The 24,410-nt window shown below is 39.5% G+C and overlaps 1 protein-coding gene and 1 long non-coding RNA gene across 2 annotated transcripts in view; one reads left to right on the plus strand and one right to left on the minus strand.

The window, feature by feature from the left end:
• The window catches only part of cdh19 (cadherin 19, type 2), a 41,506-nt gene that overhangs the window by 2,307 nt on the left and 14,789 nt on the right, over positions 1-24,410 (plus strand). The window contains exons 2-6 of the mRNA XM_062985338.1: positions 992-1,282; positions 3,368-3,491; positions 4,333-4,500; positions 5,927-6,114; positions 18,162-18,415. Of these exons, the coding sequence (XP_062841408.1) occupies positions 992-1,282; positions 3,368-3,491; positions 4,333-4,500; positions 5,927-6,114; positions 18,162-18,415 (1,025 nt within the window). The remainder of the gene's footprint in view (positions 1-991; positions 1,283-3,367; positions 3,492-4,332; positions 4,501-5,926; positions 6,115-18,161; positions 18,416-24,410) is intronic.
• LOC134300882 (uncharacterized) lies at positions 1,081-23,676 on the minus strand. Its single transcript, XR_010007378.1, has 3 exons — positions 23,642-23,676; positions 3,302-3,451; positions 1,081-1,108 (listed from the first exon to the last, which is right to left on the minus strand). It is a non-coding gene; the product is annotated as an uncharacterized LOC134300882 (long non-coding RNA).

Raw genomic sequence — 24,410 nt, forward strand, 5'->3', positions numbered from 1 at the left:
TGGCATAGCAGGACACCAGCGCTGAGATTCTGAACACCTCGGTTTGAATCTCGGCTCTGCCACCGGTCAGCTGGGCCCCATCTAGTGGGCAAAATTGGCAATACCTGCAGCAAACACAAATTGGCCACCGAGTCTGATGGGCGGGATGACTGGACTAGGTGGGTGGGGTCTTCAAACGCTGTGTAAGGACCCTGGTTAGCAGATAGAGGCGCCTCTGCAGAGTGCATGGGCGAAAAGAAGGGGTCCGTTAACAGATAGCAGATAGCTAGGGCCCTACTTAATTCACGGTCAAAGACCGTGTTTTGACCCCCCCACCCCCATCCACTGAATTGGTTGTGTTTTTAGCTGCTTTAGACTTCAACATCTTGGACATTTTGAGAACCGATTGCTAACTGAATTGCCGTAGGATTGCCAGTGTAACAGACTTTTCTGTGGTGTAGTGTGCTGACAATGTTTGATGTACAGTATGTGTTTACGTATTGAGTGCATTTTGTCACTTTGGGGATTCCATAATCAATGTAAAAGTGTGCTTCTCTACGCACGTGATCATCCCTGTGTAGTCTGTGCTGTGACTCAAAAGAACAAGCCAAAAAAGTATTAATGCTCCCGATAGTACAGTGTATTTCTTACTTTATAAACTCAGCAAACTCTAAAGACGCTCGCTTACACTAGGACGGCCTCATAGAGCAAATGAACCAGTCAACATGAGGCACTTGAATGCTACGTTAATGAAAAATGTTAAATCGCTTAACACAAAACTTACATTTTTAATGGTCCGCTCATTTCACTTTCATTTAACGTGATTTTCACGGCCGTGAATTAGGTACGACCTTACTATAACCAAAAGAATGCATGTCAGTTATACAAATAAAATGCTTCATGATTTAATAATCTTTAATATTAAGTGTTCCCTCTGTAACCTGCTGACTACTGTTCTACCAGTAATTACAGCTCGTCTATAATCTGATCGCTGCTCAAACCTTTTTCTTAGCTAAAATCCAACTACGACACGGAGGACTTCACCATCAGGTACATGCTGTCTGGAGAAGGTGCCGGAGAGATCTTCACCATGGACGAGTTCACCGGTGAAATCCACACTCTGAAGAGCCTGGACAGAGAAGAGAAAGCCTTCTATGTGCTCCGAGCTGAGGCTATCAATCGCAGGACTGGTCACCCGGTGGAGCTAGAGTCTGAGTTTATCATCAAAGTTCAGGACATCAATGATAACGCACCTCAGTTTATAAATGAACCCTACACGGCCAGTATTCCAGAAATGAGTCCAATTGGTACAGTATACATTATTAATACATACTTATGATACTAGTTTTGCTATATTTAAAGGTACAGAATTGCCATTAATTCCTATCTAGCTACACTTAAAAAAATCATAATGACTTTTCTTTGTATTTAAGCATGTATTAAATTCAGCATGTATTTAATACAGGGATCTCCACAAGCTTTCACACCTGGATTTGGGTGGTGTAGCCTATTCTTCATGGCATATTCTCATGTATGAAACCCTTAATCTTTGGGTCTCTTCACATATTTTGGGGTTCCATGGGGTTTGGGCATTGGCAGAGACTTGCCTTAAGTCCATGTTTTAGGTCATTGTCATGTTGAAAGATGAACTCCAAGCAGGCCGTCACATGCATTCTACCCAACTTTTGTCCTGCCACTGACATTTATGGGGTACTGCAGATGGTTATCCATCCATCAGGTTCTTCCATCTCTGCACAGGACTTTTGGAGCTGTTTTTAACGTTCCTGCTCAAGACCTTCCTGTCTAGATGCTCAATTTGGTCAGATGTCCAAATTCAGGAAGGTTTAAGTTTGTGCCAAGCTTCTTTAATTTCAGAACTGAGATTATGCTTCCTCTCTACTGATGTTGATCTCCACCCTGGTTGAAAAGAGCCGAGATGCACGAGTCGAGTTCATATGCGGATCAGCTTTGTGTATGGAGAGCCACACCCTGATCATATTATCCCTCGTCTCTGTGCAGGCGTCATCAATCAGCCAGCAGAGGTCGTAATTGCATCAGTTATGAGGTCCTCGAATCCACCCTGTATGAACAACAGCCAATCGTTGTTCACGTAGGCGGCCAGCGAGATTCGAAACGACGAGTTCGAAAAGTCAGCTCTGGTGTGCTAGCATTTTTTTTACCGCTGCGCCACCTGATTGCCTGCTTCAGCAGTTATTTGACAGACAAATTGAATAATGTGATAAGGTGGCCTATTCCACCTCCAGTGTTTAATAAAGATATTACGGCTGCACACTTGAAGTTATGTTATGCACCTGTTATGGCAGACAAACCTATTAATTACAATGTCTTAGAATGAGAATGTCTAGGGTGGCATGGTGGCTAAGTGGGTAGCACCGTCGCCTCACAGCAATCATGTCCTGGGTTCGGTCCCCAGGTGGTCCGGGTCCTTTCTGTGTGGAGTTTGCATGTTCTCCTGCCGGTGCTCCGGTTTCCTCCCACAGTCCAAAGACATGCAAGTGAGGTAAATTGGAGATACTAAATTGTCCAAGACTGTGTTCGATATAACGTTGTGGACTTATGAACCTTGTGTAATGAGTAACTACCGTTCCTGTCATGAATGTAACCAAAGTGTAAAACATGACATTAAAATCCTAATATACAAACAACAACTTAGGATGTCTATGTCCCTTTGGATGAAGTACATGTACCATTCCCTAAAACTGTAACTGACACACCCTATTTTTATAAAGTAGTAATACAGCTTTTAAAACTCTTTGGTTTAATTTTTGCACAGTTTCAAAGCATTTTGAATTTTTGGGAGGATTTATTGCTACTTAAATATTTTGGCTTGATATATAACAGCCATGAATCCATAAAAATGATTTATCTGTGCCTAAATATTATTTTTATCATTGCTATTGTCCTATTAATGCGCCAACACTGACGTTTCAATTTGAGTATAATCTATTCATGCTGCAAAATATCTTTATTGTAATAAATCACTCTGCATGGGAAGGAGCGATACACAAAGAGAACGAGAGCAGAGCGAGACATAAATACATTTGCACACTGAAAAATATTGTAGTACAGAATATTTCTGTAGGAACGATAGATGAGAGAAACAGGGAACGGCAAAGAAACAATATTTAAAGCAATTATCCAACAGGCAAAAAGGTAAAGAAAAAAAAAAAAAAAGAAAGACAAAGTTGGAGGGTAAATAAATATTGAAATGGAAGAAAAAGACAGCAGAAAAAAAGTGGAGCAGAAAAACCATTCAGCATGTCACTACAGACCCTGAACCTGTCATGTATACTGGCATTACCTGGTCAGTTTATGCACACAACAACCCATTTACCACTGACAGGGTGTCTTCCCTTTGTCTCTTTACCCAGGGACCACAGTGGTTCAGGTGACAGCTACGGATGCAGATGACCCTATGCTTGGAAATAACGCCAAACTCTTCTACTCCATCCTGCAAGGAGAGCCCTACTTCTCAGTGGAACCAAAAACAGGTAGAAACCACATAATATTCAATCCTTTTTTTGTAGAGTTTCAGCTCCACTTACAATATAGAAGCACTTTGTAGTTCTACAATTACTGACTGTAGTCCATCTGTTTCTCTGCATGCTTTATTAGCCCCCTTTCATGCTGTTCTTCAATGGTCAGGACCCCCACAGGACCACCTCAGAGCAGGTATCATTTACGTGGTGGATCATTCTCAGCACTGCAGTGACAATGACATGGTGGTGGTGTGTTAGTGTGTGTTGTGCTGGTATGAGTGGATCAGTCACAGCAGCGCTGCTGGAGTTTTTAACTACCGTGTCCACTCACTGTCCACTCTATTAGACACTCCTACCTAGTCGGTCCACCTTGTAGATGTAAAGTCAGAGACGATCGCTCATCTATTGCTGCTGTTCGAGTTGGTCATCTTTGAGATCTTCATCAGTGGTCACAGGATGCTGCCCACAGGGCGCTGTTGGCTGGATGTTTTTGGTTGGTAGACTATTCTCAGTCCACTCATACCAGCACAACACACACTAACACACCACCACCATGTCATTGTCACTGCAGTGCTGAGAATGATCCACCACCTAAATAATACCTGCTCTGTAGTGGTACTGGGAGAGTCCTGACCATCGAAGAACAGCATGAAAGGGGGCTAACAAAGCATGCAGAGAAACAGATTGACAACAGTCAGTAATTGTAGAACTACAAAGTGCTCCTATATGGTAAGTGGAGCTGATAAAATGAACAGTGAGTGTAGAAACAAGGAGGTGGTTTTAATGTTATGGCTGATCGGTGTATATTAAGTAATAATCATACACATATTAATTTTCTCTTCCTCTCTTTAAGGCATAATTGTGACTTCATGGACAAACATAGACAGAGAAGCAAATGAGAAGTACCATGTTGTGGTTCAGGTGAAAGACATGCTGGGACTGACCGGTGGCTTCAGTACTACGACAACTGTGACGGTCATCCTTACTGATGTCAATGACAATGGGCCTACCTTCCAGCACAGTGAGTCAAAATCCTATTATTGTTTTTTTCCTTTCACACAGCTTATTCACCATGAAAAATCTACAACAGTATATTTGGGGTAGGAGGTGCAGAGCATTAATTTGGGTTAGTTCAGAAAAGACTGTATAACAAGGCTGGGGTTTATGGCTCTAAGCATAATAATCATAATATAAACAACAACAACAACAGTAGTAGTAGTAAAGTCTCTCAAAGGGGACCCAAATGCACCCTTGGAGAATTTTTAAACAACATATCACTGTTCCAAGGTTCCTCCATTTGTAGATATTGTCTTGTACTATGGTTTATTTGGCTTTATAACCCTCTGAAGACTGACATTTGAACATTGTTTCTAACGCTTCTTGGTGTCCCTATAGAAACTTTACAGTAACTGCTTGATTAGGCAGCTTTAAGATAAGTTACAACTTTATTTTACAGGGCTGCATTAAGTTATACCTGGTTATTTTAATAACATAGACTGGCTTACAATTCATTCAATGTGTTTAACTGGTAAGGTAACCAAGAAGGTTACCATTTAAAGGCTGATATGGGTGTGCGGCACATGCTAGCACACCAGAGCTGACATCTCAAACTCAAACCAATCTCAGTTCTGCTACCGGCAGGCTGGATGCCTGCACGGGCACTAATTGGCTTGTTCGCTAGCCTGAAATGAAATTAATCCCACATGAAATAAATAAATGAATAATACAAATAAAGAAAGTATCCTTACATAAATACATTTGGCTGGAAAATTCCAAACCTGGCAACCCTGTAGTGACTTCAACCAGGCGAGGTGAATAGCGCCAGTGCCCTCTGCTGTTTAAAGTGAATATCGATTTATTATACGTGTAAACCGATTTGAATCGTTACACATGTGAATCGATTTTTAACTGTCTTGTGGTGCATCGTTACATCCCTACTCATAACTGATGCAATCAATGCAATCACAAGCTCTGCTGGCTGATCGATGGTGCCTGCACAGAGACGGGGGATAATGGAGATCAGTGTGTGACTCTCTGTATGTGGGACTGAGCGCCTTATTAACCCGTCATGTGTGCGTGAAAAGAAGCGGTCAGCTACTGCACACATGTCGGAAGGGTCGTGTGTTAGTCACGGCTCTCCTCAGTTAGAAGTGGGAGTCAGCAGCAGTTTGCTGACTGTATTGGATACAACATGGGGCTACAGTGGGTGTTAGATAACTCTAAACTTTAAATAAACTTAACTATGTTTTACCAATCATTTGTGTTATTACTTATGCCCCCCCCCCTTGTGTAATGTATTGTTTAATACTCTAAAAACATTTAATGTGATACAATTACTGAGAGGAACTATCTCCTATCAAAATTGAAGCAAGCACTTGTCACATCTCTGTAAAGAGCCCAAACGTCTTATGTGATTTATTAATTGATTTTTGTTATCATGGTTGCAGACTTGTACACGTTTGTAATAGCAGAATCAGCACCGGTGGGAATGACAGTTGGTAGGGTCATGGCAGAAGATGCTGATGTTGGTGTGAACGCCAGGATGAACTACAGTCTAGATGATCTGGAGGAAAGCACCACTTTTATTGTCAAAACAGACCCCATCACACAGGAGGGTATAGTGACACTGGCCAAGGTGAGTGCATTTACCCATACGGCATCTAAGACTTATATTTGTATGGAATGAATCATCTGCACCAAATACACAAAATGCACGCAAAATCTGAAGGCATGCCACAAAAACACCCAAGGGTTTATTTGTTTATTTATTGGTTTAATGCCATGTCAACACAATGGTTACATTCATGCAGGATTGTTCAGTCTATACCCAAAGGTAAAACGTGCAACAGTTTTAAGACAACAGTGGCATTTCTGAGGCTCAATAAAAAACAACCAGTATCCTACCTATCACTGAAACTACAAACAAATCTACTCGCTCGGTGCATCCAAACACGTGGAACAGTGGTGGATTAGCGGTTAAGGTACTGGACTAGTAATCAGAGAGTTGCTGGTTCAAGTCCCACCATTACAAACTTGCCACCGTTGGGCCCCTGAGCAAGAACCTTAACCTTTTACTGTTTGAATTGTGCTGAGTACTAATTGTACCTTATCAATGAAGTCACAGATGAACACATTAACATAAAGCAGGAGTTAGCATGAGTGGAGAAAGTAATGAGTGACATCACCCATAACGGCATTCGATCTTGCACAACTGTTTTATTACCTTCCTATAGAGCGGTGGTGGGCAAACTACGGCCCGCGGGCCACATACGGCCCCCGTTAGGCTGTTTACTCCGGCCCGCTAAGTATTTACAAAATTGTCCTAAAACCGCACCAATTTTACCTTTTTCCTGACATACCCTGCGTTTAAATCGATTCCACTAGATGGCGCACGCCAAACACTGCCGACCTTTGCTAAAGCCGAGTCTATCTGGTCTACACACAGATATTCATTCGTCACATTTGCCATCGCACTGAGCCCTACTACCCCTCTGAAGTCGCCAATAACACCAGCGTGATCGAACCACTTGGCCGGTTTAAAACGTCACACACAAACCATTAACTTATGTCGAAGGTGATGAAGCGTCGCTCCCTACTCCCTACCCAGTTTGAAGTTCACTTTATTTGAACATCTTCGTTACTTTTGGATTGGAATCTCACTTAAAATGGTGGAATACCCTACGTAGTGCACTTCACATGAACAACTGGGTTGAATGGAACGCTCCTACAGAATTGGCGCTAATGAACCAATCAGACCTTCTGATTTTAATTATAGTTATAAATATAAATATTTTAATTACAGTTATAAATGTAATAGCATCTGGAAGAACATAAGCTAAGATAAGCAGTGGTTGTTGTTTTTTTGTTTTTTTTTTGCTGGTTTTGGCCGCTGTGCCGTGATTTATTGTGCACTTTTGTTTTGCAATGAAAACAAAACGTATCAGTTTAAGCTTTTAACTGGTACGGAAATTACATTCTAGTTACGGAAATTACATTCATTTGCACAATGACTAGTAAAGTAAAGACACTAAGTAAAACAGCAAAATACAGTTGCTAATCTGTTGGTTTTTATCTGAACCTACATATTATTTGTTTCTACACTACATTTCCAATATATGTTTTAGGTACATTATATTGACTCGTGACTTGACTCGGACTCTAGCCTAAAGACTCGTGACTTGACTCGTATTTTGTGACTTGTTGCATTCTCTGCTTAAGCTTCAGCCCAAATAACACGTCTTGTAATAATACAAAACACTCACCAGTGACATTCATTGCTTGAAAAAAAGAGACATCATATGGGCAAATTTACCGGACAGTGGTAGCTAGAGATGTCCCGATCACGTTTTTTTGTTCCCGATACCGATCCCGATTGTTAATTTTGATCCCGATCCGATACCGATTCTCAAACCGATACTTGTATTTTCTAGATATTGTCTAGATAATACTGTTCACACAGTGCACACTTCAAGTACATTACAATTATTCAAATTAATCCAGTGTATATGTTTAACAACTAAATAGCTCTGCAGTGCTGAAGGGAAAAATGCTGCATCCAAACTATTGCTTAATGTTTTTGTATTTTTACAAAATCAATCAAAATGAGTGAGATAATTAGTTTTACTTTAAACTTTACATTCAAAGAAAAAAAATGTTTAATGCAGTGATACACTAAAAATGAACAGAAATCTGTGTAGCAGCTTAACTTGAATATAAGAAAAAAAGTTACTTAAAAGCATTACAGTAAATGAAATACCAAATACAGTAAAACCTGAATACCAAAATAAAATGGAAAGGCTCTTTTGTTATGAAGGAAAGCCAGTTCTTAAAGTGCTTGTATTGTGACAATGGTTTGATGGACGTTTGTACACGAAGTGAGTGTGTTTTGACCCTTTAGGCCTTCCATAGAACACGAAATAGCATGCTTGACTCAACTGTCGGCTATTCGGTACCGTAACAGAAGTTAATAAAGTGTTCTGCTCCCGACACTATGTGAATATACTGTGCATTTATTTCTTTATTAAACGAGTGCATCACTACGTTGTTTTGTAAACCGGTGTGATCCTTAACTCACACACACTCTCACACATGAACGCAGCTCTGCTCCCACCGCCTCGTGAAACGCTCACACTGCAGACGTTACACTTCACTGTTGGACTTGTTTTACTTTTCAATTTAAAGTATTTCCACACAGCGGACATGCTGACGTAACACAAAAGATCGGGATTACGATCGGGTTTAGTAAAGCCGATTCCGATCAATAAAAAAATGCCTTGATCGGCCCCGATCCCGATCTTTGAGATCGGATCGGGACATCCCTAGTGGTAGCCTAATGGGTCAAGCTTAGGGCTATAAATGAAAATGTTGAGAGTTCGAATCCCAGCTCTGCTATGCAGCCACTGTTGGGCCCTTGAGCTTTAGGGGTGCCAAACAACTCCAAAAAAGGTGGGATACGCAAAGAAAGAATTTTGTTCTCCTGTACACCTGTATATGTATATATGACAATAAAGGCGTTCTATTCTATTCCATTATCAATAACTGTTCTGTCAAAGTCTACCAATCCATTAATGAATTGATTTCAAATACAAAATGTAACATGTATTAAATCGTCGACTTGATTCATTTTAATGCCTTACTAATTAGTAGTGGCTAAAAGAACCGTGATGACTATGCTTAGCTGCGTAGCAACACCGGTACCACAAACAATGTTTAGTAAATGCCTTGACGTAGGTCATTTGGTGAGGTCAGGCCCCAACGGCCCCTAATGTAGAAACGCGTCCGCAACCCAATGATACAAAACAAGAATATTTAGCAACAAAATGGTCTAAAAAGTGAACACAACTGAACACAATAGAAAGAAATTGCAATGACCATGACCTTAACCAAATTAAGATTCTGTGGTATGACCTGTAGAGTCCTGTTGAAGCAATAAAATCTGATAATTGTCAGTGATCTAATTAGCAGCTACAATGTTGCTGCTTCTAAGGTCCTGCCACTTAATAAACACAAGGTTTCAGACGTGCTATTTTCAGCCTGGACTTTAAATGAATACGTAATGTGGATATAATTGGGCGCGTTTACATGAATAGAATACTTGTTTATGCAAAATGACCTTTATGTATTAAAGCTGCATAAAACAAGTACACACACCGATCAGGCATAACATTACAGGACCACCTTCCTAATATTGTGTTTGCTGCCCCATACGCAACAAACTGTGATGCACTGTGTATCGACACCTTTCTATCAGAACCAGCATTCATTTCTTCAGCAATCTGAGCTACAGTAGCTCGTCTGTTGGATCGGACCATGGGGCCGGCCTTCGCTCCCCACGTGCATCAAGGAGCCTTGGCCGCCCATGACCGTGTCGCCGGTTTACCACTGTTCCTTCCATGGACCACTTATGATAGATACTGACCACTGCAGACCAGGAACACCCCACAAGAGCTGCAGGTTTGGAGATGCTCTGATCCAGTCGTCTAGCCATCACAAATTGGCCCTTGTCAGACTCGCTCAAATCCTCACGCTCGCCCATTTTTCCTGCTTCTAACACACCGACTTTGAGGATAAGATGTTCACTTGGTGCTTAATATATCCCACCCACTAACAGGTGCCGTGATGAAGAGATAATCAGTGTCATTCACTGCACCTGTCAGCGGTCATAATGTTATTCCCGGTCGGTGTATCTAAGCACCTAGCATGGTATACACAGACATCACCACATCTAATTCACAAAACTGTCATACTGCATACAAACAAGCTCTGATGTAAATGTACTTGACTAGTCAGCATGGCACAGCACATGGTTGAACATAATAGAAGCCTGATATACACAACCCTATGCTTGTTGATCATCTTATTCCTAAACCATGTGGAGTAATACCCCCCTACCCACACTGTGACTAACAGCCTTTACTATTCTGGACAGGCTTTCCACAAGATTGTAAGAGTGTGTCTGTGTAAATGTGTGCTTATTCATTACAACCAACATTTGAGGTGTCGTGCTGATGCTGGAGGAGATGGCCTTGCCTGGTTTATACTCAACATTCCAATTTATTCCAAATGCTTTTAAAAAATTAGAGATCAGGGTTCTGTGACGGTCACTGGAGTTCCTTCAGAACTAAACCTCGTTAAACCATGGCTCTATAGACACTGTGCACAGGGACAGAGTCTGCACGATTAGGGCTGCACGATATTTCGTTTCAGCATCGCCATCGCGATGTGTGCATGCGCAATAGTCACATCGCAGGACGTGCGATGTTACTTAATGCAGATTAAATCAAATACGTCATGCTACAACTTTTTTGCTGCTTGACACAAAACGAAAACTCTCACCGTTCTCATTTTCCATGACATATCTACACCAGTGTGTTCAAAAACCTAGTGGGCTGCCTTGCTGTACTACCTACATAGGCAGCTGCCTCAGTGGAGAGGATTCTAATAAGTCACTGACTTATAAGGCAGGTTATTGGAAGGCGCTACTTAGGGCTGTCGCGCTAACCGCAATTTTGAAATATCGCGGTATAGACCAGCCAACCGCAGGGCATGCCAAGCAACCGCAACACCGCGGTGTTCACGTTTTTTCTTTCTTTCTTCTATTTTTTTTTGTTTATATTGTTGCAGGGTCCATCTTGTTTTACGCTTACATTCGGGCGTAATAAATGTTAAATAAATTCATAATGAAAATGAGCTAGGAGCGTCATTTTCCCGCAACCTGTTCTCATGCGTTGCTGCTGAGTGTCAGGCTTTGTGTTTTAAAATGTAAACAATCGCAACAGGAATTATAGGCAAGTTTATTAATGATCAAATTGAGTTCACACTCAATAAATACTTGTAATTTAGACTATATTTAAACAGCCTTGGTGAACTAAAACACTTAATGACGGTTAATATGGCAGTGCAGCCTGCAAATATTCTCTTTCTGGTCTTGCTGGAATGATTTAAATGTATTTTTTCGTTGAATAAAAATGTATTGAAACGAATAATAACTTGAAATGTAGTATATATTGTTATGTTAATTATACCTACTAAATAGATAGTTTGTCGCATTGTAAAGTCGCATGCAGGTACAGTACACGTGTATTAGTGTAACGAGCACCATCAGAGAGAGTTTTAGTACCGAGGGGAACATCGCTACCTCACTCAGATTCTCTCTAAACCACATCAGATGAACGTGTTGGTTCTTCTAGCGCGCATAATAACGCAGGTTTAAACTCTTACAGACTTTATTATATTTCTTTTTTACCATATTTTGATTAGATGTGTATTTACAATATTTAGCCTAAACACTTTTTTTTTTCGTTTCACACTGTATATCTAGCCTAGAAGCTAAATTTAAACCTTTTTTTACTAGACGCGCATCCCTGCTCTGTTCTGTATTTAACATTAAACACGTATTTCATTGGTTTTAAAGCTGTCTCATCTTTGTCATTATAAAGCAATAATATACCGAATCATAGCCTAACAATAAAGCTTGTTTATATAGCTCTAAAATGCAGATTAATTAAGTAATTTTCAAAAACAAAAAAAAATGCCGATATTACCGCGTACCGCGATATTGAGACAGGTTGAATATCGCAAGGGGAAATTCTTTCACCGCGACAGCCCTAGCGCTACTTAGCGATTCCATCGGGTTTCGCGTTTAGCATTTAGCATCTTGCCATTAAAACCAATGGAATGAGGTGGAACAGCGCTAACATGTCAACATAACATCTAGATTCGTGTACAGAAAACGGTTACATTTGCTGACAAGCCCAAACTTACAAATAAAAACTTCTTCTCCTGGGCCTTTGTCCCGCTCGGTTGCGGGGTCAGCTCTTCGGCGGATCATGATCCGCGCATCGATTTGGCACAATTTTTACGCCGGACGCCCTTCCTGACACAACCCTCCCTATTTTATCCGGGCTTGGGACCGGCACTACAATGCACTGGTTTGTACATCTAGCGGCTAGGTATCTATAGGACAATTCAGTGTTTCCAATTAGCCTGGTGGCATGTCTTTGGACTGTGGGAGGAAACCGGAGCACCCGGAGGAAACCCACGCGGACACGGGGAGAACATGCAAACTCCGCACAGAAAGGACCCGGACCGCCCCACCTGGGGATCGAACCCAGGACCCTCTTGTTGTGAGGCGACAGTGCTACCCACTAAGCCACCGTGCCGCCCAATAAAACTTACAAATAAAAACACTCGTTAAAAATCAATAATTATTTATTTACGTTTGAAAATAACTTTGTCCGCACAGTCAGCCATGTTTATTTTTCTGTGAGAGAAGAGATGCCGCAATGAATTCTGGGATTGCCTTCATCACTAAGGACGCGTCCGATTCTCACTCGTTCTGCCTCAGTAGTGTGCTTAGTAACTAAGGCATCTCGGATTTGGAACAGGTGTATAGCTGCTCTTTTGTTTGTATAGTTTTTTTTTTTTAAATAATGTTTACTACTTGAAGAGGTTTTGATTGTGAAATAAAATATTAAATGACCCATTTTGTCAATCCTGTTAATTCCCTCATGTGGTATTGAAGCTTTCTTAGTTTAATGCTCAGTTTCAACCGAGTACAAAGATGTAGCTTGTCATAATCTTTTGTATCCCTTGTAGGCACCACCCTTCTTCACAGATGAGCCCCTTATTTAGAGGAAGATACATGCATTATTAATATTATTAATAATGTGGTGAAAATTCCTGCATTTTTTTAATATCGCAATATATATCGCAGGAAAAAAAAAATCGCAATGTCAGTTTTTTCCAATATCGTGCAGCCCTACTCTGGATATTTACCAACTTCTGTAGTACAGGGATTCCTACATGAACTAATACAGTGAAACCTCGATTTAACAGACCTCCATTTAACAGACAAAATCTGAAAAACCAAATGTCTGGGCCGATTGTTTAAAATTTCCGTGAGGAGCGTAACAATGGTTAGGGTTAGGCTTTGTTTTGTCGGGAGGCTCACTGTGTTCTCGCCTTTTTCTCAGTATTTTATGCTTAATTTTTGCCAGCACTGCTCCAGTAGCCACCAGCAGTGCTTCAGACTCAGAATAATAAACACTCCATGCTCTAGTATAGTCCCCACTACACAATCACAGCAAAATAAACATCTCATCCACCACACAAGGTAACTTAAAATTCTACCCAGTAGTACAGTACACCAAATTTAATATTTATTTAGAGTGTTTATTTTACTGTTTATGTTTAGCACTTTTGTGGACCTTAGTGCTGAGTTTTCGTGCATTTTCGCACCCCCTGGAACTGTTTTGGACAATCTTATTTTTCGGACCAGTACACCCACAATTTAGTCAGTTAAATCGAGGTTCCAGTGTATCATTTTTCATTAATTCATTTGTATCGTTGGTTACCGCTTTATCACAATTTACTTTAAAGCAATTTAATAAGTACAGTAAAAGTTTGCGTAGCTCTACTAAATTCACGGGAATATTTTTAATGAAAAGTGCCACGTTTCATAGCAGTCATTAAATAACACTCATAATCTGAATGATAGAATAAATGGAAGCTACAATACACAGCACAGCCTACCCTAGTGGTTGACTGGTTGAATGGTTTCAATTCTACAAGTTCTACAATTACTGACTGTAGTCCATCTGTTTCTCTACATACTTTTTTAGCCTGCTTTCACCCTGTTCTTCAATGGTCAGGACCTCCAAAGGACCACTACAGAGCAGGTATTATTTAGGTGGTAGATCATTCTCAGCACTGCAGTGACACTGACATGGTGGTGGTGTGTTAGTGTGTGTTGTGCTGGTATGTGTGGATCAGACACAGCAGTGCTGCTGGAGTTTTTAAATACCGTGTCCACTCACTGTCCACTCTATTAGACACTCCTACCTAGATGGTTCACCTTGTAGATGTAAAGTCAGAGACGACATCTGTTGCTGCTGTTTGAGTCAGTTATCTTATAGACCTTCATCAGTGGTCACATGACGCTGCCCACAGAGCGCTGCCCACAGAGCGCTGCCCACAGGGCGCGGTTGGTTGGATATTTTTGGTTGGTGGACTATTCTCAGTCCAGCAGTGACAGTGAGGTGTTTAAAAACTCTGGCAGCACTGCTGTGTCTTATCCACTCACTAACACACCAACAACATGTCAGTGTTACTGCAGTGCTGAAAGTGATCCACCATAAATAATACCTGCTCTGTGGTGGTCCTGGGGCTAACAAAGCATGCAGAGAAACAGATGGACTACAGTCAGTAATTGTAGAACTACAAAGTGCTTCTATATGGTAAGTGGAGCTAATAAAATGGACAGTGAGTGTAGAAACAAGGAGGTGGTTTAAATGTTATGGCTGATCGGTCTACAAATCAGTACTCAAACCTATTGGTAGAATGTGTGATCAGATTTGATTGTGTGAATGATAACAGAGGCTCGTGTTCTTTGAATTTATTACAATAAAGATTACACCACATGTATTAAGTGATCAATATTATTAAGACAATATCTCTCAAATTCTGGTCATTCCAAGGATGACAAACCTGTCTTCCAACTTCTATCTATATCTATTCCTTATCATATTACAATATTTTTCATAAAATGAAAAGTAACTCAGTCATGTATCCCCCCTCTTGAAATCCACAACTGTGCATATAACTGTTTATTTGATGAAAATGTGTATATATTTGTTTGTTTTATTATAGACAGCTATATTATGCTGAGCCAATTTGAGATAATACTGTTATGCTTTCAGTTTGATGGGATCATCTTCCATGTTGCGTCTGAATTACACACAAAGTATTTTTATTGCTCTTCTTAGCCGCCTGCGCCTGCTAGGAAATGAGGGAACCGTACGAAGATAAAATTCGTCTTGCTATTAAAATGACCGACTTGACCTGCAGTGCATCTGTGAATGTGTTAATGGTTTGCATGCTGTTTTTAACTAGCATTACTGCGCCTGGTAAAAATAACCATCAGCTAAATGTTGCATCGCGGTTGGTGGTTCATCGAGAAAAAGAAAACATTTTTTTCATCTGACTGAACCCAGTGAAGATGGGAACTTAAGTGCTATAAAAGTTTGCAGTCACTAATATGCATCTATTTATGAAACTAAGAAAGAAATAACAGTGAAAAGTTTGACTTTGAATTGCTGAGGATTGAGACAAACTTCAGTCTTTAGGCTCTGGATGCAAAATCTGCCTGGTTATAAAGCCTTTTTACTTCATAGCACTCCACACAGTCCTGTCTCACCTGGAGCATCCTGGCACATACACTATATTGCCAAAAGTATTCACTCACCCATCCAAATCACTGAATTCAGGTGTTCCAATCACTTCCATGGCCACAGGTGTATAAAACCGAGCACCTAGGCAGGCAGACTGCTTCTACAGACATTAGTGAAAGAATGGGTCGGTCTCCCATAGACCACTAAAATCCTGCGTCATTCTGTAGTCCTCGTTATGCCCATATTTGGAGACCCGGGTCTAAGTCAGATTTTCTATAGGAAAAATTAACGGGTTTTCAAAAAATCGACTCCAACGCATCCTGTGCTAAATAAACATGTTCAGAACACTCTACGTTTTGTCCTATGTACATTTTTCTCTTGTACATCACTGGATCCTCTGAATTACGAGGTTTTTAAAGGATCGTAATACTAATAATGCTACACAAAATACGCATTAATTAGACGTCACTAAACTACACCAATCGAATTGCCGGAAAGAGCAGCCCGCGTTCTCTCTACCGCTCTGAGTACAACCAAAGGTGTAACACCCGACCATCCTTGCTTTCTACTTTAATGTAGCTAGCTACTAAAATATTAAATAAAACTTGTGAATATCACTCCACTGTTACACTGGTGAATCACGCTGCTTTGTGCAGTTATTTAAGAGGCTTATAAAAGAAAAAACAAAGAAAAATGTAAGAGGCTTCCAGTCTAGTGACGTCAATTCAGTGTGCAGTAGCATTAGCTTACATGTAGCAATATTCATATTTTGACTCTTTAACGACTTCATAATTCAGAGGATCCAGTGATAATAGACAGAAGAATCTCCATAAAACATTTTTTTATGGCTACAGGATGCGAGAGAGGCAATTTGCGAAATGTCCATTCATTTTTCCCATTCAAAATTTCTGTTAGACCCGGGTTACCAAATATGGGCATAACAACATGGCGTGGACTACAATATGACGACACGACTTCAGTGGTCTATGGCCGAGCAGCAGTTGGCTTTCTAAAAAGGCTTTCCACAACATCTTGGAGTGCATCTGCATGAATGTATGCCCCTTTAGGCAAACAGCAACGTTCCAGTTCATTGCAAAGATGCTCAACAGGGTTGATATCAGGGTTTGTTAATTATTAATGTTTGAATTATTCTGATAATCTTTTAGAGTTTATTGTCTGAGAATGCACACCCACTGGCCACTTTATTAGAAACACCATTCTACTAATAGGTAGGACCCTCCGCTACTCTGAGAACAGATTAAACCAGCAGAAGATTGAATCCATACACTAGTGGTTTAGCCAAATTCTGACCATCAGAAATCAGTGTAGTCAAAGCAGTCCAAAATTAAATAGTAGATGTTTCCAGGGTTTACACAATAACTAGAGATGGAACGATCGATCGGCTATGAATCGGTATCGGCCGATTTTTAATCAAACTATGCTATCGGCGATCGGCCGATATTTCCTAAATGTAGCCAATCCGATCGTGCGATATATAAAAGATCACGTTAAGTTAACAGCTCAGTGGATTGATCCAGACTTCATCAACAATCGTACAGAAACCATCGTGAAAGCTCTTCATGACCTAAAATAACATCATTAACATTGTGCATCATACATACGATGTAATTTTGCTGATTGAAATATTTACTTTAAAAAGATAATTCAACCCGGTCACATCTGAGTCGATTCTATCAGCACGTTATATAAACTCCTGGTTCACTTTGGTAAATCGTAAGCGGTTCTTACTTGTGATGTAGATGAGAACAGAAAACGTTACAGAGCCAATCCGAGGCAAAAGTTTATTCATTACCAAATTCGTTAGTTCAGGATCATCTGCTGAACTTTTAGGATCATCAGAAAACTTTTAGCTCCTTAGACGGAACGAGTCTGTCGGTTACAGATCTGTGGTAATAACAGTTTAATGAAGCTTTTTAATGTAAGAGAGTCACATAAAATGTTCTGTAGTAGCTGGTGTTTATTTAAAACCACGACATTTAATTAATAACAGTAAACACGGAGAGATAACTGAGAAGAGAAACTTACGCTTCGCGGAAAATGAATCGACTCGTGAATCACTTTAAGCGATACAGTGAACAGATCATTTCTCTTAAAGGCACAAACACACACACACACACACACACACACACACACACACACACACACACGCTGCTCCGGTTTATCTTCACTGTAAGGCTCTTTTTAAGGTTTTTTTCAGACTGAACTGGATAACATTAAACCTGCGTGTGTGTGTGTGGTCAGTTAGACTAATGAAATATGTCTCCTGTGGGTAAAAAAATAATTGTTTGATGTACTTTATTTACTGCTAAATTTGCAACCCCCCCCCCCCCCCTCCCCCCATCGGAATCGGCTATCGGCCGATATCCCTGAAAGGAGATCGGAGATCGGAATCGGTGCCAAAAACCCCGATCGGTACATCTCTAACAATAACATTGCCTTTAACAAGCTTAATTCATATTTTGATGTATTTCTATCCTCTCTGTCCCACCAGCCTTTAGACTACGAGACCAAGCGTCGATTTGTCATCGCTATCGAGGCCGTCAATGAGTATGTGGACACCCGATTTCTAACCCTTAATGAATTTCGGGACAGGACGATGATCAAAATTCAAGTAACAGATGTGGATGAACCGCCTATTTTTTCTGCATCTGTCTATGAGTGGAAAGTTCTAGAGAACGCACCTACTGGCACACCGGTTGGCACAATCTCTGCCCGAGACACAGATGCTGAGAATAACCCCATCAGGTAAACCAAACATGAGTTCATATTTATTACATATTACAAACTAAAAGGGGCATGCATATGTACAAACAAAGGAGAGGAGGCATATGTACAAACTAAAAGGGGGGGTCATATGTACAAACTAAAAGGGGGGTCATATGTACAAACTAAAAGGGGGGTCATATGTACAAACTAAAAGGGGGGTCATATGTACAAACTAAAAGGGGGGTCATATGTACAAACTAAGGGGGGAGGCATATGTACAAACTAAGGGGGGAGGCATATGTACAAACTAAAAGGGGGGTCATATGTACAAACTAAAAGGGGGGTCATATGTACAAACTAAGGGGGAGGCATATGGGCCAGTGATAGCTCAGTGGTTAAGGTACTGGACTAGTAAACAAAGGTGTGGGGGGCAATTTGATTGCTCTTCCCCAGAAGTAAAAATGCATCCACAAAGTCAAATTGAATGCAGCGCTCAATATTGAAGCAGGGTAAACAATGGTGCCACAACTAGAAGGCATGGCCAAAAGTATGTACACACCTGACTATAACTTGTTTGACAGCCTATTTCAAAACTATATGCAGTTAATCTTGGAAAGGCTTTCCATAAGATTTTAGGGTTAGGTCAGGCACTGATGTTGGACATGTAGGCCTCAAAATCAACATTCCATTTTAGTTCAGAGGGCTTCAGTAAAGTTGAGATCTGGGTTTTTCTCCACACCCAACTCAAGCCATCTTGCTGTGGACCTCGCTTCATAAGAAGGAGCAGAATCATATGACAAAGTATAAAACTGTATGTAACTGTACAGTATAAAACTGTATGTAATTGATGGGCTTGGCTAGAACACTTAGAACACCTTGGCTGGAAAAGTGGGTGTCAATGTACTTTTGACCCCCCAGTATAATTATTATAAAGCACACACTAAGGGTTTTAACTCCTAAACTGATACGTGGTCCTAAACGAAAACATGATTTTGTTATTACATTTATAAACAGCTTTATTTCTTCTAGGAAAAACAGTACCACGTTCTGTGTCCGATACACTTTCTGCATCTGATTGTCTGTTTTCAAACGGCCTTTGTTCTCCATTTTTTTTAAATGTTCATCTTATCATTCGCCCAGCTGCACGCCACATATTACTTTTCTATGAAATGAAAGCTACTGAATAAAACATAAATGTTTCTATTGCTCACTCTCTTATTCTCTTATTCTTTCCTCTTTCCCCATTTCGAATCTCTCCTATTTCTTGCAAATCAGCCAAGCAGTGGTTGTTCCGAAATAATAACTGTCAGTAAGGTGCCATTTGGAATTCAGATCCATGTACAGTTTGTGGATTTGTTCTACACCCCTACAGAGAATAGACAGTGCTTTTGTCACTGGTCTTGTGAAGAAAGGGGGGGTGTTTTGACAATTCAAACGCTGTTTAAATCAAATAAATTACAGCCTAAAAAATAAAATACACTATATTAAGAATTAGGCATCGTATGTCCAGGTTTAATATAAGTTCTAAGTGCTTGAGTTTGGGTATATTTATCATTCCAATTTACACTGATCAGCCATAACATTAAACAACCTCCTTGTTCGTACACTCACCGTCCATTTTATCAGCTCCACTTACTATATAGAAGCACTTCGTAGTTCTACAATTACTGACTGTAGTCCATCTGTTTCTCTGCATACCTTTTTACCCTTTCTAAACCTTTGCTTTCAACCTGTTCTTCAATGGTCAGGACGCTGTTGGCTGGATATATTTTTGGTTGGTGGACTATTCTCAGTGCAGCAGTGACAGTGAGGTGTTTAAAAAGTCCATCAGGGCGCTCAGGTGGCGCAGCGGTAAAAGAGACGCGCTGCAACCAGGGCTGGATTCAGATACCTGGTATCGAATCCAGCTTTGCTTTGCCGGTTTGAAGCTGAGTGGCTATATGAGCAACGATTGGCCGGTTGCTCATGAGGGGGGTGGGACAAAGAACCGGATGTGGGTCTCTCTCTGTCAGAATGCGATTACGTTCTCTGCCGGCTGATTGGAGGCGCTTGCACAGGGATGGGAGAGGGTGCCCTTAGGGTGTGTCTCTCCGCATGCAACGCTAGGTGGCGCCAAACTCATCAATGTGTGGGTGGCAAAGATGCATCTGGCTGCTGGTCGTGTTACGGAGGGGATACGGGTTAGCTTCAATCACCTCCGTCAGGGCAGGGTTCGGCATAGACAGAGAGAAAGCATGATGCTAATTGAACAATTGGATGCGCTAAAAGGGGAGAAAAGGGGTAAAAAAAAAAAATATATATAAATATAAAAAGTCCATCAGCATTACTGTGTCTGATCCACTCATACCAGCACAACACACACTAACACACCACCACCATGTCAGTGTCACTGCAGTGCTGAGAATGACCCACCACCTAAATAATACCTACTCTGTGGTGGTCCCAAACTAAGGGGGGAGTGATATATGGTAAGTGGAGCTGATAAAATGGAGTGAGTGTAGAAACAAGGAGGTGGTCATAATGTTCTGTCTGATCGCTCTATGGGGCTGCCTTCCTGAAAATGGCACTACAGAATTACACATCATTAAACTTAAATCATTAAACAACTGCTAGAGCCCTGTAAACATTTATCTTAGTGCTTTAGGCAAAACCAGGTTTGAGGTTGTAGCTCACTACACCACCCCAGTTAAAGACTGAGCGAGTCCTAAACATGTGAATCTAGTAAATGACCAAGAAACAGGTTCCCTGTTTACACAAATGCTCTGCCAGTATGTCACTAATCAGTATGTAACTGCAAACCAATAAGCAAACTGTTTATAACAAATCTGGTATATATTGTGTTTAAAGATTAAAAGAGAGGTAGATTTTGGACTTCTTAAAATAAAGAACAGAGCATAAGGAGACATAAAGAAATTAAAGGATACAACTATGGTGGTATGGTAACCAGAACAGAGCAACTACCAATATACAGCGCACATCACTCTTAAAGTAAATCACACATACATAAAGAAATTCATCACACATTAAGCCAAATAGTTTAAACCTTAGTGATATAGCCCAACTATTAATACAGACCCAAACACACTCTCAGTAATAATGGTCTTCACCAACTGCTGCTCATTAACATTATTAATCAATCATACACAGTGATTTATACCAACAGAATACTTTTATTAAAACACATTAATTACAGAGGAGCAGAAATCTGATTAATTCTACTGAACAACTTGCAAGATCATGTAAAATATCACCCACCTGTCAGACAGGGCAAGATATGCTTATAAAAACATTCAGTTTGTTAGTGCTAGTTTAAAGCTTTAAAGCAACCTGTTTATTAATGTAGGTTAAAACGACTTGTTTGTTAGTGCCAGTTAAAATCTATCTGTTTATTAATGTCAGTTTAAAATTACCAGTTTGTTAGTGCTAGTTTAAAGTTACATGTTTGTTGGTACTAATTTAAAAGTTACCAGTTTGTTAAGTGCTAGTTTAAATCTACATGTTTGTTAGTCCTAGTTTAAAGCAACGTTTGTTAAGTGCTAGTTTAAATCTACCTGTTTTAGTGTCAGTTAAAAATGACCTATTTGTTACTGCTAGTTTACAGCAACCTGTTTGTTGGTACTAATTTAAAAGTTACCTGTTTGTTAAGTGCTGGTTTAAAGTTACCTGATTGTTAGTGCTAGTTTAAAGTTACCTGTTTATTAGTATCAGTTAAAAGCAACATGTTTGTTCATGCTAGTTTAAAGTTACCTGTTTGTTAGTGCTAGTTTAAAACAATATGAGTGTGGTTAGTGCTAATTTAAAGTTACTTGTTTCTTAAGTGCTAGTTTAAAGCAACATGTTTGCTAGTGCTAGTTTAAAGCTACTTGTTTGTTAGTGCTAGTTTAAAGTTACCTGTTTGTTGGAACTAATTTAAAGTTACCAGTTTTTTTAAATGGTAGTTTAAAGTTATGTGTTTGTTAGTGCTAGTTTAAAGTGAATTGTTTGTTAGTGCTAGTTTAAAGTTACCTGTTTGTTGGAACTAATTTGAAGTTACCAGTTTTTTAAATGGTAGTTTAAAGTTACTTGTTTGTTAGTGCTAGTTTAAAGCTACTTGTTTGTTAGTGCTAGTTTAAAGTTACCTGTTTGTTGGAACTAATTTGAAGTTACCAGTTTTTTAAATGGTAGTTTAAAGTTACGTGTTTGTTAGTGCTAGTTTAAAGTGAATTGTTTGTTAGTGTTAGTTTAAAACAACCTGTTTGTTAGTGCTAGTTTAAAGTTACTTGTTTGTTAGTGCTAGTTTAAAGCAACATGTTTGTTAGTGCTAGTTTAAAGCAACATGTTTGTTAATGCTAATTTAAAGCTACCTGTTAGTTTGTGCTAGTTTAAATCTACCTGTTTATTAGTGTCAGTTTAAAATGACCTGTTTGCTAGTGCTAGTTTAAAGCTACTTGTTCATTAGTGGTAGTTTAAAGCAACTTGTTTGTTGGTACAAATGTAAAGTTAAAGTTTGTTAAATGATAGTTTAAAGTTACCTGTTTGTTAGTGCTAGTTTAATGTTACCTATTTGTTAAAGGCTAGTTTAAAGCAAACTGTTTGTTGGTACTAATTTAAAGTTACTTGTTTGTAAGTGCTAGTTTAATGTTACCTATTTGTTAAAGGCTAGTTTATAGCAAACTGTTTGTTGGTACTAATTTAAAGTTACCTGTTTGTTAGTGCTAGTTTAATGTTACCTTTTTGTTAAAGGCTAGTTTATAGCAAACTGTTTGTTGGTACTAATTTAAAGTTACCTGTTTGTTAGTGCTAGTTTAATGTTACCTTTTTGTTAAAGCAAACTGTTCGTTAGTGCTAGTTTAAAGTTACCTGTTTGTTAAGTGCTAGTTTAATGTTACCTATTTGTTAAAGGCTAGTTTATAGCAAACTGTTTGTTGGTACTAATTTAAAGTTACTTGTTTGTTAGTGCTAGTTTAATGTTACCTATTTGTTAAAGGCTAGTTTATAGCAAACTGTTTGTTGGTACTAATTTAAAGTTACCTGTTTGTTAGTGCTAGTTTAATGTTACCTTTTTGTTAAAGCAAACTGTTCGTTAGTGCTAGTTTAAAGTTACCTGTTTGTTAAGTGCTAGTTTAAACAAACATGTTTGTTAGTGCTAGTTTAACAATACTTTAAAGAAAATAGGTTGTTCTGAAAGCATCTGTCAACACTAAACTAAAACATAAACAAGTGAGTATTTACTGTTTAAAGCACAACAATAAACAACGCTTAATAAACAAACAAGCAGCGACTTACATCAAACAGCCTCCACGTCCAGCTTCACAACCAATCTGCTACAGAATCCGGGTAATTAGGATGTTACACAGCAGGTGAACTCCAAACATTTAAAAGCCGTTAGTTGCAAACAACTATTCATACGAGCGCTACTTTATTTAAAAGGGCAATGCACTTTTAAAGGGCACTTTTATTTAATCATTTTATTTATGTGACATACTATTATGGAGTATTATCAACGGAAAGTACAGTAAGTCCCACACGTCCCATCGTGAACTACTGTTGGAGTATACTGAAAAGACTCATAATGATCACGAGTTACTTTTTACGAGTCCGAGTCGAGTCAGGAGTCATTTAGGACTAATTGTAAGCGACTCAGATGCGATTCAGACTCGAGTCGCTAACTCAAGTGCCCATCTCTATTATCAAGTTAAGACAATTATATGGGTGATATGGGTGTTAAATGACTTAAGAATGTTTAATATCAAAGTAAACAACTTCTTTCCTTACACAAATTGTAATGTTTTTATGTACTGGGAATGTGCAGTTGGCTACATGTAAATTTGCACCAGTTTTAAAGCATAACCAGATAAAATAAAATTGGTAACTGCATTGGTATCTATCTATCTATCTATCTATCTGTCTATCTATCTGTCTATCTATCTGTCTATCTATCTATCTATCTATCTATCTATCTATCTATCTATCTATCTATCTATCTATCTATCTATCATCTATCTCTATCTGTGGGTGTGTGTAACATAAAATATACTTAATGATGATATAATAA

Source organism: Trichomycterus rosablanca, chromosome 23 (genome assembly GCF_030014385.1).
Source record: "Trichomycterus rosablanca isolate fTriRos1 chromosome 23, fTriRos1.hap1, whole genome shotgun sequence".
Classification (NCBI taxonomy): Eukaryota; Metazoa; Chordata; class Actinopteri; order Siluriformes; family Trichomycteridae; genus Trichomycterus; species Trichomycterus rosablanca.